The following is a 15,468-nucleotide window of genomic DNA, read 5'->3' on the forward strand; positions in this document are numbered from 1 at the left end:
AGAAAAAGTAAAAATAAAACCAAAACTTCACTTCCAAATGTAGGTTATTATTATAAACTTTAGTAGGCACGTGCGAACGTTGCCCGCTCGGAAAAAGAATGAGGAAGGTAGCGAGCCGCCCGCGCGGCGGTGAGTGACCATAGACAAAAAAAAAAAAAAAAAAATTATAGATCGATTACAAATCGATGCTCTAAACGTGCGAATGATGCCTGTAGGCTAAAAGGACTACCTTGTTAATTGTATCTGAAAGATGAAGCGACGAACATATAATCGTAATCGCTGCAAGTACCCATACAAAAGACATCAACGCGCGCGCCAGCCGTCCAGGCACCTTAGAACTTTCTCCCGCATAGCACGTGTAAAATATAACCGCGACATTTTTATAATACACCTTATGATATTCTAAAAAATTTAATGGTTTTTACATCGTACAAAAACGTGGTAGGGTAGCAAACAGTCCGCACATCACGTCGGTCAAACTTTTAAGAATACCTACTTGTAAAGACCATCAAGTGAATGGAAGTGGCGTAACGCATTGAACATTTTTTCATATTATTTATTTATTATGGTCTGTAAGTTAATAATTTTTCTATTTACATGTACCCGTTAAACACGTACCTGTTAACCCTGTTTCCTCAATTTCTAAACAGGTGAAATTTAGGTTTAAGATTTTTTAACATTTGATAAGTTATCTTAAAAATATTTAGGTATAATACCTACCTAAAAAAAGAACAGTGGAGATGGAATTCGAGTTCATGTCTGTCCTTCACTCTATTAGCACTTTGCTGATGCAATCTGATCTCTTCAAATGAAGAGTGAATAGGCAATAACAAGTCTAAAGTGAATAGGCATCATCTAGGCAAGCGCGCTCCACCTTAGGCTGCATCATCACTTGCCATCAGATCTGATCGCAGCCAAGCGTTAGTTAGTCTATGCCAAGTGCGAGTCACACTCGCGCACCGAGGGTTCCGTACTCGGGCATTTTTTCAACATTTTGCACGATACATCAAAAACTATTATGCATAAAAATAAATAAAAATCTGTTTTAGAATATACAGATAAAGCCCTTTCAAATGATACCCCACTTAGTACAGTTATCTTAGTTTGATCTACCTGCCCAATTCCATGATTCTAGGTCAACAGGAAGTGCCCTATAGGTTTTCTTGACAGACACGACAGACGGACAGACAGACAGACAGACAGATAACGAAGTGATCCTATGAGGGTTTCTTTTTCCTTTTGAGGAACGGAACCCTAAAAAAACCAATCAAGTGCTATTTTTTTTGTCATGTAACCTCAAATTCATGGTTTTCGGATTTTTTCATTTACTTGTGATATAAGACCTTGTTATCTGCCAAAATTCATAATTCTAGATTCAACGGGCAGTACTCTATAGGCTATAGCTTTTAATTCCTTTGACGTTGGTTGGGTCTTGAAAAACACGAAAAACAGATACCTATAACATAGACAGACAACGAAGTGATCATATAAGGGTTTTTTTTTCTCTGGAGATACGGAACCCTAAAAAAGATCATATTCCGTATTATCCTGCGTTACGAGTTATTTAGAAACAAAGTAAAGTATGTATGTCTGTATAATAGGCAGTTTTTCAAAAAGAACATGTCATTTCTAGCAGCAGTAATTCAGTGCCGTATAAGGTTTGGAAGTCATCGCTTCAGTTGGCCGTCGTGGATTCTCGCCATATGGCGCTCACATGCGCTCAGCCCTCCGAAATTACAGGTTACCTCGATTGCTTTCATTGAATTAAAGCGAAGGGCTATCTATCACTTCGTTAAACGTCAAACGTTATGCAAATTAATCGCACCAGCTTTGCATTTTCCTAAACCAATAACCTCGGTTTTAAGTTGAATCATTTTGGCACTGAATATTTTGAGTGATAGTTACCTAGTATGTACCTACTTATTTTTTATTTGTTGCGAATACTTAATTAATATGTATTAGTTTGACAAGGTAGGTCAATCGTAACTTTTCTCTTGTAATGATAAAAAGCACCAAGGCATAATCTACATAATATTTTACTTTTATCTGCACCAATTATTATCTAGATACATATAATTTTCAATTATTTATCAACTAGGTAGGTAGGTACTTACCGTTTTTATTTTTATTTAAAAACTAGTTGATACCAGTGACTTCATTTATGTGGCCTAGGAACCCTTTGATTTTCCAGGATAAAAAGTAGCCTATGTGTTAATCCGTCTATCTTCATTCCAAATTTAGGCCAAATCCATCCAGTAAGTTTTACGTGGAAGAGTAATAAACATACCTACACACCTACATACAAACTTTCGCCTTTAAACTTAATATACTAGCTGATGCCCGCGACTTAGTCTGCATGGATTTAGATTTTTCAAAATCCCGTGAAAACTCTTTGATTTTCCGGGAAAAAAGGTTGCCTATGTGTTAATCCACGGTTAATCTATGTCCATTCCAAATTTCAGCCAAATCCGTGCAGTATTTTTTGCGTGAAAGAGTAACAAACATACACACATACAAACTTTCGCCTTTATAATATGAGTGTGATTATGGCGATCCCGTGGAAGTTTTGAGTAATCCGACCTTGTACTACAATATACAAAAGGAACCTCTCTCTCCATCAGCTTTCTAGGTTTTGGTCTGGGTCATGTTGTATCAGTCAGTGAGCCAGAACTTTTCTTTTTATATAATTTATATAAAACTACTCGATGATGACCGTGACTTAGTTTTTAAAAATCTCTGATTTTCCGGGATAAAAAGTAGTCTTAAGTCCTTCCCCGGTATGCAAGCTATCTCTGTACCAAATTTCTTCAAAACCGGTTGAACGGATGGGCCGTGAAAAGCTAGCAGACAGACAGACACACTTTCCCATTTAGTATGGAATAATATAGCAAATCGGTCTATATGTTTAAATTAAAATTATTTAAAACAGACTGGAATAGTAATAAATAATAATATAACATCCATCATAAGCCAATATAATTAACAGGGCACGTCCTTGATGAAAAGCGTTGCAAATTGACGCGATGCTCTGACGTTTAATTATGAATGAATAACAATATTGTTTTAGATTGATCCAATATGCCGGAGGCGGCGGGCCGTTATCTGATGAAATATGTCCGTTATGATTGGCAAACAAACAGTATGGCGCCGCCATATGTCGCGGCACGTGCGCCCGCGCATCGCCCGTGCTGCTCACTCGGGGATGAAACCATAGCCTTTAGAAGTCTACTTTCAGGACTTGACTGCAAAGATATTTAATCTTGACTGTAGTACCTACTTAATTCCATTAGTTGTGTTGTTTTTGTTTTTCTGTGTTGAATCTAAACCTTTTATTTTTTGTCATGCCTACCAAGTCTATATTATTGTCTCTTTATTTCACTTCACTGATATTCACACTCTCCAGTGTGAGGGCGGAGGAGGAGACCCGATTTGAACGTTTTCACCTCCCCCACCAGATGAATCCTCCCGAGGATCGCTGCTATTTTTGATTGACTTTGATTTGTTGTATGTCTTTCATATACCTATCTACTTTTTTGCGAATCTCTTGTCCGTAATTCCGAACGTATCTTATTCCATTGATAAGACCCCGAGTTTGTCTGGCGTGCGCGTAGGTACGAATTTCTGATTCAGCAATAAGTAGCTATTGTACTCGAGTTCATTGTTCTCGTAACGTAGGTACCTGTTCTAGAATCCTAGTAATCGTTATATCAGTAAAAAAAATTGGTTTCTAAACTTCTCAGGGGCAATTTAATACGGGTTTAGTTATCATTCAGAACATTTCACAAGGAAGGTTATAAATCCATACTACCATACTAATATTATATGAATATTATAAATGCGAAAGTGTGTTTGTCTGCCTGTTAGCTTTTCACGGATCTTCCGTTCAATCAAATTTGAATCCCGCAAAATCAAAGAATTCCCACGGGATTTTTAAGAACCTAACTCCACGCGGACGAAGATCATCAGAATTAGAATCATCTAGTATTCTAATATAATACATTCATATTTGTCAATGGAATAGGTAAGCACCCCGTGCGAAGCCTAGTTTTAAATAAGATTGTCTTTCTAATATCAAAATATAAATAAATATAAACCCGACCGCTCTGAACATGGTGAATGTCTACTAGCGCGGGAAGCCATCGTAGGCGCGCTACCCATCCGTCAGCGTAATCGCTTGTTAATCATTTTTCGGTTGATGGGGTTTATTGTGGCCGCGACGGTTTGTATTATATACGACAAATATGTGTGCAAAATTTACAAGAATCTTTTGTATCGATATGTGTGGGTTATTACTCATTCATACTCATATTTAAGTGAAAGTAAGTGTTGTATGTCTGCCTGTTACTGCTTTACAGCTCGACTGCTGTTCGCCAAACCAATTTCGACAAAATTTTAACGGATTATCGAGTTGCATTTTAATGTCCATGAGATAGGAGCTTGCTTATCCTAGGAAATACGATATTACAAGGGAAAGCACGAGGATTCGAAAATACATTAGTATACATTCCGCACGCTCGTTTTATAGATCATAGAGACTTTACAAATTTTGACGCTGATTTTAATATAGATACACTACACTTAGATAATTCACGGAGAAGTGAGAATAATATATAATACCTAAGCAGTAATATTTTAAAATGTTTACGAAGAATCGCTCCAGAATTAGAGTTGCTAGATATGGATCAGGACCAGTGGCGTGCACAGAGTTCGAAGCCAGGGTAAGCATTAGTAAGATAGGCCTTAGATACACCTTATATAGACCTCCTGAATGGCAGGTCATAAAGAAAAATGGGCACTGGTCATTTCAACTAGGGTAAGCAGCACTTTTATGCTTCTATGAATTGCACGCCACTGATCAGGACATCTACAGCAAATAACAAAGAAAACATTTTTTTTACTTTCTCCATAAATAATAACACTCCCACCAAAAAAAAAATATTTTTATTTAAACGAATTCGCGAGCCACAGCTAGTTACAATATGACGTGAAAAGAATCATGTAAATGGGAAAGCAATTAAATGTCAAAGCAGAAAAATGCCCGTATCGTTCAGCTGTGGTTCGGCTCTACCATTGACATTGAACTCTGCGCCTGCCGCCAGGGGAGTCACAGGTAGAAAGATCTATGTCTGTCTTCAATTGTGGTTAAATACCCAATCCCTTACTGAACACGTGAGACTGATACTGTGAGACATCACAGTAATGATTGTGAATAAGTGTAGTCAACCTTTCGGAGAGTTCGATTCTGGTCACGCACCTCTAACCATGGAGAGTTCTCCAAAATGTTCTCAAAGGTGTATGAAATCTGCCAACCCGCATTTGGCCAGCGTGGTGGATTGGCCAAACCCTTTTCATTTTGACCCGTACTCAGTAGTGAGCCGGCGATCGGTTTTTGATGATGAGGATGATGAATTGAATATGTATACATTTTTATTTAAAAAATTATAATATTACTTAAACTTCCCTAGCTGGGTACTCCACGCATCTTAAATGCACCTACCTACCTGGCACAGTGGTGAATGCTGTGGTCTTCGAGTTCGATTCCCAGCAAGGGCAATTAGAGAATTTATAATTTCTAAATTGTCTCTGGTCTGGTCTGGCAAGAGCATTTAACCGTGGCCAACATGTGGAAGTGACGCTACTTTTTATACTCCGGATTTTCAGAGTTCCTACGGGATTTTCTATCTACCTAAAGCCACGTGGACGTAGTCACGGACATCAGCTAGTTTTTATAAAGAATTATGATTTAAAAATTATTAAACATATTATATAAATTATATATTAAACATACTATACTCATCTGCTACAAGCTACCCGGGCACATGGATGCGGTGAGTCGAGTGTGTGTTGGTGACGCGCGCCCGCATGCGGCGCTGATTTGCATGCGCCTCCAAACTGATCGAGAGGGTAAGATAACATTTTATTTCCGAATGAAATGGTTTAATATTACCGCGTAAAAATTAAATAAAAAGCTTATATCAAATTTTAACTTCCAAGTAACGAGCTGTTCTACCTGTTTAATAAAAAAAGTGAAATACCTAGGCACAAGGTATTAATATGCAGCTGGATTAAAGTTAGGCACCTACCTACTTATAATTATCTAAATATATAAAAGAGAAATACCACTCACTCAATCACTCACTGACTAATCAAGAAATCTCAGGAACTATAAAGACTACAAACTTGAAATTTGGAAGGTAGGTTCTTTCTAGGACGTAGAAATCAGCTAAGAAACGGTTTCGAGAACATCCCCCCTAAGGGTAGGAAAGGGGAGGTATCGAAGGTTGTATGAAAATCCTATGTTTTTGAAGTTGGAGACATGAAAATCGACATTTAGGTTATTAGCTTTAAATAATAAAAATCTGTATGATTCAATTTTGGAAATTCCCCCCTTAAGGTTGGTAAAATAGTGGGGAAATGTTTTTATAGAAAAGTTTTAACTATTGTTATTTTTACTTGAAATTTGAAACGTAGGTTCTTTCTAGGGGGTAGGTATCAGATAAGAAAGGATCTAACTAAATTCTCCCCCTAAGGAGGTGAAATGGGGGTTGAAAAGTTAGATGAAAATCTTAGTCTTGAAGTTAGAGATATGAAAATTGGCATTTAGGCATTCTGGGTTCCGTGCCTTAAGGCGAGACTGAGTGAGTAGGAAGTGAGGCCTTTTGCAGCGGAAAAATTTCAGATCCCATGAGAAACCAGAAATTTTACGCGGACGAAGTCGCGGGCAACTGCTAGATTTCTAATATAGGTTTAGACTCTTCTTCACTGATAATATAATTTGTACGCTGAGATAGGTAGGTATATGGTAGGTACGTATACCTACCTATATCTATTAAGTGACAAGCCTAAACTTTATACTTAACTTGCTGATGTCCGCGAATTCGTCTGCCTGAATTTATGTTTTTAAAAATACCTACTCTTTGATTTTCCGGGATAAAACTATCATATGTCACTCTCAAGGTCTTTAACTACCTATCTATAGATATCTTTCAACGCAAAAAAACAGACCGATCCGTTGCTCCGTTGCGGCATAATTGGCGGGCAAACCAACGAACAGACTAACTAACAAACATACTTTCGCATTTATAATATCATGGGTAATGATGTCGACGTCGACATATTTTATAGCTTCTGATAAAATATTTTAGCAATTTATTTTATCAAACTCCTAATGAGATCGGATCCATTAGTTCCCACTTCCCACAGACAATTTTTACCCCTAAAAAATTTGACCAATAAAATTAAAATATATAGCTAAGTAGGTTTGCAAATGCGTTCGCGGAATACAAAAAAGCCCTTTTCATCACGTCATTTTATTTTCGATTTAGATAAAGGATCTATTCAATAAATTGTATCAATATCTACTTATCTATCTGCAAGTAGATCCATATAAAATACAACATAGATAACAATTCATCGAGTGATACCAAAAGTATAAAATGGCTAGGTTCACCCTTTATGCCATTTTGCAGGACAGTCCAGCAGCAGACGAGGACTCTTACAAATATCGCCTGGAGGCTTGCACCGACACTTTCGCCTAAACTTGAGACCAAATCTAGAGCCAGAACGGAGTCCTAGATATTCAGGCGCAAATAGTCACAGTACGCTTTACGAGGCAGCGGCGGGCACAGTCCTTAGACGACGGCACTGTAGTAGATTTACTTAATGAAGGCTAAACAAGTACATAGTCCAATCTGAACATGACGCGTATCCGATATCACTGTGCATTGTACCGAAACAGATCTCAGCCGGACTTCTGTACCTACTTAAACCTTAGTCTGTGATCTGTGCAGACCCCCATGTTGCAACTTCAGATTGGACTGCGTGTGTTGCGCGCACTATAAAAACAGATAAAATGACAGAAGTAGTAGTATGTACATATTTTTAAGTGGTTGTTGTTTAATTAGAAGAAAGAAAATAAATAGGTAGAAGGAGCGCGTAGAATCTGAAAAGTAGAACCTACCTATAAACTGGTTAAAATATGTGTAGGTAGTTCGCTAAATATGTGCTCACAAAATCATTGCGAATGTTGTTCATATAAATAATTGGTAAACCTACAAATAGAATTGCAGTTGATAAGAACAACAGAACAAATAAATTGTAGCACGAGTAGGTGTTATTAGAGAATGATTTTAATTGCGCTTACGCACCTGGGCTGCGCAGGTGGGGGTCCCGTTTTGGGGTCAGCGATGCTTTTGACATCGTAGGGAAGTGCCTGAATTGTGGGAACTGATCCGTTGCAGGTTAATTAATGCCACCAGGGCTTATTTGACCCCCCCATTAGTATGGTTGCTGAAATGGTCTTTTTAACAGACTACAAAAAGGTTCTCAATAGCTGCACGTATTTTTTTAGTTTTATACCTACCTACTTATCTTTAAAAGGCATCTTTATATCTACCTAAGTAGATACAACTCTAACTTCAATAGTAGGTACTTTAAGAAACCGAAATATTAATAACTATCTGATGCCCGCGACTTCGTACGCGTGGATTTAGGTTCTTAAAAATCCCGTGGGAACTCCTTGATTTTCCGGAATAAAAAGTAGTCTATGTCCTTCCCCGGGATGCAAGCTAACTCTGTACCAAATTTCATCAAAATCGGTTGAACGGTTGAGCCGTGAAAAGCTAGCAGACAGACAGACAGACACACTTTCGCATTTATAATATTAGTATGGATAAATAATAATAATAATAAGATAAAAGTTGAGGCTTATAAAAATTAGATATAAATAATGATAATTGAAAATAATATAGTCATGTACCGCCAAGGCTCAAATAGGTAGAGAACCCAGGCCGCAATAATATATATATATTTATATAAAATACTTGTGTTTATAAAACCATTGGCAGACTCTCATACTGCCTTTGTTGTTTATCGGTAAAGTAATTCATAATATTTCTACATCTAGACCGAGCAACAGCAACTTTTAACAAAAGCATAGGTATTTTTTACTAGTGTTTCAGAGTAAAAAATAAAAGACAGTGTAAACACTTTCTTATTTATTTAGAATAGTCAATAGTAGGTACGTATCACATCTGTAAGAATTTGTCAATAAGCGCGCCAAGCTTCACTTATGTTATCGCAAACAGTAAGTTTAATCTAATTCTTGGATATAGATAGGTGCATTAAACATGTGTAATAGGTATTATATGTATGACCGCATTCTTGTATGTATAATCCTAATAGCCAGTGCAATTACTGGGAAGATGTACTCACTTGGAGAACAGATTAGTGACCTCATGAAGATACAAATTTTACTACTTTGTTTTATGAGAACAAACATCACGTAACATCGTGATCAACCCATCCAGCGGCTCACTACTGCGCACGGGTCTCCTCTCAGAATGAGAAGGGTTCTGCCATAGTCCACCACTTCCAGGTGCGTGCCCGGGATCGAACCCCCGACCTCCCAGATAGGAGGCGGAAGTCTTAACCACTAGGCTATCACGGCAGCGGGATAATACCAACAAAATGTACTTAACAAAAACGTTACAGATAATGGTTCTCAGGTGTTCCATACAAAAATACGGTTTACAAACTTTAAATATATCACACCTTTGCGACGATGATATTGGCTATAATCCACCTTAATAAACTAGCAATAAACAGTTTTAGACAAAGTTCACGGCGATACTATCAATGTTTTATTAAAACCGAACACGAGAATGACTTGATGCATAAAAAAATAACAGCAGCTGCGTTCATTTGCACATCGTGACAGCCAATGAAAATCAACAAAAACAGTTTAACTGTACTCTGAGACAAACCAACATGTACTCAATTACACGGTGACAATAATATAAGGGATTAAGGAGCCTTCGTAATGGAATCGTAAAAGAAAAAGAGTAAGATTCGGTACACGCCGACACGGCCGTCCTGCCTTTTACATGTTTTGATTCAAGCCAGTTTTTATGATCGTTAAAAAAGATATTTTGCCGATACAGGACCGATTTCATTTGACAGATAAATAATAATATAATCATCAGTTGGATGTTTGCGCCTCAGACCAAAATAGTTTTTTTAACTATACTTGCGCTTGACTGCAAAATCACACCCAACAGTAGGAAATGATGCAGCTTGAGGTAGACCGCGCCTTTATGGTTTTATAGTTTATAGTTTAGGATTAAAATAAAATAGCATTGGATAGTCAATTCGATGGCAACTGGCAAGTCTCGAAAAACATTGTTTTATTTCATACAGAGTTTTCGTGATTAAATAACAAAATGAATCGACGCTTTATCTATACTCTATAAAAATAATTCGGTAGTAATAATCATCAAAATGGTAACACAACCTTAATCAATCTAAAGTACTAAAAACAAGATAATATCAATTGAAAACTATAGGTACATAGTAATATGAATATTATTTCTACTAAAAACTAAAAAATCCTAACACCTATTAAAATAAATCATATATCTAGTAATAAATTATAATAGAATCGAAGGCTTTGGGGCTAGAGCACACATGAAACTTTATAGCAACAGCGATCGGCGATATTACGACTGCTTTGCGTTTGTGGGTGGGTACTCAGACTGATGCCACCGATGCGTGTACAGTGCGTTACTTGCGGCGCCGCACCGTTGTGGATTTGAGTATTGGGTGCTACACGGGCACTGCCTTGCCGCTCCGGCAGATGTATGGCGTTGCATCGCACCAGTCCTCCTTGCGTCCTCTCTCTATTCCCAAGCCCGTTGCGCATGCGGTGCGACGCCGCACGACGTCGTAACTAAACATACTAGCATGATACAGTGATGTCTATGTAGGGTGATGCAGCGGCAACGCACCGCTCCGCTGATGCAACGCGTCGTGGTGCTTCACTTTTAGGTAGGTCAGGTATAATAAAATAAGTACAAATAGGCGTAGTTTGGCCGTAACTAACGGTATTTACTATTTTTCGTATACAAATTCAAGATTTGATTTCCTTATTTTTCCCTCAGTTTTTTTAGTTGTCATGCAGAAATGGATTGACGTATGTACTCTAAATTAACATAAAGTCTAAACAAGCCTTGCACGCATTAAAGTTTCTTAATTCGAGGCCGATTGATATCTACTATAGATCTATTTTGAATAATATTAACTAAAAGGTACCGCAAAATGTAGTTAGTTACATTAACTAAAAAACAACATTATAGTTTAGTAACTAGAGTTTCAACTAGAAGTTTAAGAAATAAAAATGGTTTCATAAAGGACAACGGCCAGCAAGCAACTTAAAAATAGTCAACAACTCTAATCTCGACTCTGACAGACGCACCACTTAAGGGAAGTTTCCCTAGCGCACTCTTCAGCCCTCTTCATACAAGTGTAATTCGTTTCTCATTTTTTTTTCTCATTTGAATATTTACCAATCAAACTCAATGTTTGTGGATACATTCTAAAAACAAATATTTGTGGCTGTGGTTTTCCAGATTGTAAGTGTGTAATTTCAATGTTATACGGGCACGCAGATTTGTATATAAACCTTGGAGCCTGATTAAGACAACACATTTTTACGGAAATCTGAAAAACAAGAAACATAGATATCAATTTTTAAAAAGTGTCTCCATAATTTTATTTAGTTTGATGGGTAGTTATAATAATCAAATGAGAACCAATTTACGTTGGTTAATAGCACGCTACGAATAAACTGCTCTTAAATCGACTTGGTCGTCGTGTTTTTAGTTTTGGCTATCTATATTTTATTGTCAATTTTTATGCAATTATTTTATGATTCCCAAGTTAGATCTTAGTACTTTGTGCAACCACTTTTATTTATAAGACCGCAGTTGGTTAACAAAGAAACATGTGACAGATTTAAGTGTTTTACATAATTAGTGTGTAAGTGTCTGCTATGTGTACGAGTAACTATATTGTGATCAATTTTGTCACTAATAAAGAATTTTATTATTATGATATCTATGTGATCATTTTATTGAGTGATTTCTGAAAAGGTGTATTATACAGACGGCTTGCGCAATTTAATCTACCTACCAAAAATTACTAGCTGATTTTACTTTGCTTTAATAACTTTTACTTTAATTCAATATAGTAGACATTACAGGGACAAAACGCACATTGTAAAAAGTTTGAGGTGCATGCCCTGAATCGAACCACGTACGGGGGAAAGGACATCTTAACTACAGTCTATAATAATAGTAAGTTCAATTGTATTCTTGAAGGCAGTGGTGATACAGGACTTTAGATGTGCAATGTGACGAGCCAATTTCACACGACAAAAAAATCGCCTACCCTCAATATTTTTATAATGTAACGTTAGTGTCTCTATGGACTCTATTATTTAGATTTTTTCCCAATATCAACAAAAGTTGCAACTTTTTCCTTCTGTTTGAACGACAAAAATTTTCACCCTGTTAGTTTGCTGTTAGCCTCACAGGCGTGAACATGATTAACTATTCTACAAAATGAGCACTATCATGAAAAAATATTTCTCTAATATGCAAATCACAAATATATACTATACCCTAGGATGAGCTGGCATCTATATTAAAGCGGACCCGTGAATATACAACTATATAATGTTTTATAGGGAATTGCCAAGATAGAATATTATAAAAAAACCTTATTTCTTAATATGGAATAGAATACCATCATTTGTAACACAATATACAAATAAACATTCGCAACTAGAGATCTATAAACCAGTTTAAATCGATTTATGTTTTCTTAATATTTCACTATATTAAATAATATTTTTACTACAACATTGGGGCCGATTCTCTAGTACACAATCTCTAAACTAAACTAAATTAACAGGTCTAAATCTAGTGCTTTCCTTTTCAGCAAGCAACATTATGAAAGGGATAGCAATAGATTTAGACGTGATATTTTAGTTTAGTTTAGAGATTGTGTACAAAGGAATTAGCCACAATGATTATATAAAACCATGGTGGGCACAAATCGTCTGGTACAATGTCACATTTTGTTGTTAATGGCATCAAAATAAAACACCGTAACAACAACTAAAATCGTATAGTTAGAATTAATTCTATGACATAAATACTACAACCAAGCAAGTAAAGCAAGTATAATCTCAAACCTAAACTATATATATAATTTATAGTTTTCACAGTATGGAGCGATGATAGACAGCCCTACACCGTTACCGTGTTATCGAAAAAGGTGGTTGTTTGACATTTTACAAAAACTGTGTAACTAATCTTGCATCTGGAAAAAGAGCTCTGCCTACGTTTACTTTTCCGCTTCCGAAACATATAGAAAAAAAAACAAGTCGAATAGAAAAAGCCGTATTCAAACGTATCCATCTAAGTGCTACGATGCTAGAGAGAAACTCACACTGAGGGTGAGATCTATAGAGCGCACTCTGGCTTAGCTTAGACTTAAGACAGAGGTAAAACGAGACAGAGCTATATGTCTCACATAAATCTGACTCTTTTGAACTCAATCTTAAGTCTGAGCAAAGTCAAAGTGCGCTCTATAGATCTCGGCCTAAAAGCGGTCAAACTTATAACACTCCTCTTTTTGCGACGGGAGATCAAAAGCAACCAAGCGTCGCATGAGCAGAGTGAACTAGAGTGAGGGAACTCTCGGTTTGATACTGAATCGACAATATGTCAAATATTAGGCTATGGTGACATAAAATCAAAGAAAAATAGGACTTTAGGGCTACCCACGTCAAATGTACTAACATTTGACGCTTGCCAGTGACGTCGAAGCCTCGAAATTTTGTTAGAAGTTCCCTAACTGTCGTGAACTGGGGCTTGAACATCTGATGTTTGTTGTGTAATTTTGGTCACAGAAAAACACACTTTGATCTGACTCAAGATGTGTTGCTTTTCAAATGTATGTTTCCTGTTTCCATATAACATGCAAGTTACTACATTAGTTTTGAGATTATCTTGATAAATAGATGTATAATATAATTTATAGCACCAACATAATGTGACATAAAGCCAGACGCAACCAATTAATTCTTAAGATACATAATATGTTAGTACCACAACAATATTTTAACTTAGTAAATTTGACTAAATACATGGAAAGGGTGATTGATTCATAATAATTGGTTTTCGATTGCACGTATAAGTACTCTATATTTCTATTTATTATTATGTATTCGTATATTCTGAAACTTTGATTTTTCAGGTGTTTGGTATAATTTTTATCATCAGGGTTTTTAAATTATGGCAGGCGTGAATGGACTTGTAGGCCATCTGTCACAGATATATGGACACCTGCAAGAACGCTAGAAAAGATGTGCAAAGATGTGCATGTAAAAATTATAGTTATTTTTTGTGCCTACCGAGCGTACCGGAAATTAAAATTAACACTTTATGTAAATAGTCTTCATAACTATGTTGTTAGATGTCTCATCACTAACATTTAGTTTCAAGCACGCTCATATACGGCTCACTGCTGCTATCAGCGCCAAAATGGCGATAATCAAGTTGCTTCTAAAACACGTCTGCCATAAGCTCTATACAAGTCCAGCGTACTTGTATACAGATCAGTGAAAATACCACCAGTGAAAAGACCACGCCAAATAACCTCTAAGTTTGGTAATAATTTTAGATCTGTAAAATTTTAATTTAATGTATGGCTGAATAAGCACTATTTATCAGAAAGAATTTGTTAACAACAATATTATTGGTAAAGTAATTACTATTGCTGTTTATAAGTTGTTTTTATAAAAAATGTTGAACTTATAAAACCTGATAGCCGATAAAAATGTCTCGATATATAAGTAAATACAATAATGAATTGTAGCAAGAGTAAATAGTAATAGAGAGAGAGTCCGGGAGTGCCAGAAATTCGTTATAAAAACTGAAAATTTCTCTGCATACCCTTAAACTTAAGGGCGTCTGCCAGGGTGATGCCACGACACTAAGTATCTGGCAATTCATGACGTGATTTGTACTACAATTCCGAAGAAAATATTTAAAAAATAGACTTTACACTTTGACATAAGATTTTTACACCTTTGTTACCTGTAATCTCCCAAAGCCACCATGATACAAACTTTATAGTCGCTGATCGTTCCTCCTTGTGTTGGGGACAATATGCAGATAAACTTTCAGATTTTATAAAATAACGAAGGTCTGGTCCTCGCGGGCTCTTAGTCCATAAATACACAAAGATAGTTTAAGATTAAACAGGTTGAATAAGACTATACAATTATACATGGGACCCATAATGTTAATAATAATATACTCCACATAAGAAACTGCAATTACAACTAGAACAGTATAGAGTATTTTCTTATTACTATAGTACTTATTTGTGCACTAATGACGTGAGCCTCCTTACGCCGGACTTGGTAGTGCCTTTGGTTTTCTTGGTCTGCTCCTTAACTCCTCTGGAAGAGAAAATGACAGCCGTCAGTAGGGTAAGGCTGCACAATGTCGACAACGCTGATCGATTTCGAGTATCGAAACAATATAAAGTCAAAATCAAACAGACCTAACTGCCTTTATAGTTAGCGCCCCAAGCGTAAACATCTTTAACCAAACAGGC

The 15,468-nt window shown here is 36.5% G+C and overlaps 2 protein-coding genes across 6 annotated transcripts in view; one reads left to right on the forward strand and one right to left on the reverse strand.

The window, feature by feature from the left end:
- Schip1 (Schwannomin interacting protein 1) overlaps window positions 1-15,468 on the reverse strand; it is a 374,012-nt gene that overhangs the window by 324,381 nt on the left and 34,163 nt on the right. For 4 of the 5 annotated variants that reach the window (XM_069498142.1, XM_069498145.1, XM_069498148.1 and 1 more), the window contains one exon: window positions 8,984-15,310. In XM_069498142.1, coding sequence (XP_069354243.1) covers window positions 15,229-15,310 — 82 coding nt within the window. In that variant the 3' untranslated portion in view covers window positions 8,984-15,228. Of the gene's footprint in view, window positions 1-8,983; window positions 15,311-15,468 lie in introns of those variants that run through there. The other variant, XR_011236653.1, reaches the window with a different exon arrangement.
- LOC117984032 (uncharacterized) overlaps window positions 1-15,468 on the forward strand; it is a 218,296-nt gene that overhangs the window by 137,991 nt on the left and 64,837 nt on the right. The gene's annotated exons all lie outside the window — the stretch shown is intronic.

Source organism: Maniola hyperantus, chromosome 1 (genome assembly GCF_902806685.2).
Source record: "Maniola hyperantus chromosome 1, iAphHyp1.2, whole genome shotgun sequence".
In the NCBI taxonomy this organism is placed as follows: Eukaryota; Metazoa; Arthropoda; class Insecta; order Lepidoptera; family Nymphalidae; genus Maniola; species Maniola hyperantus.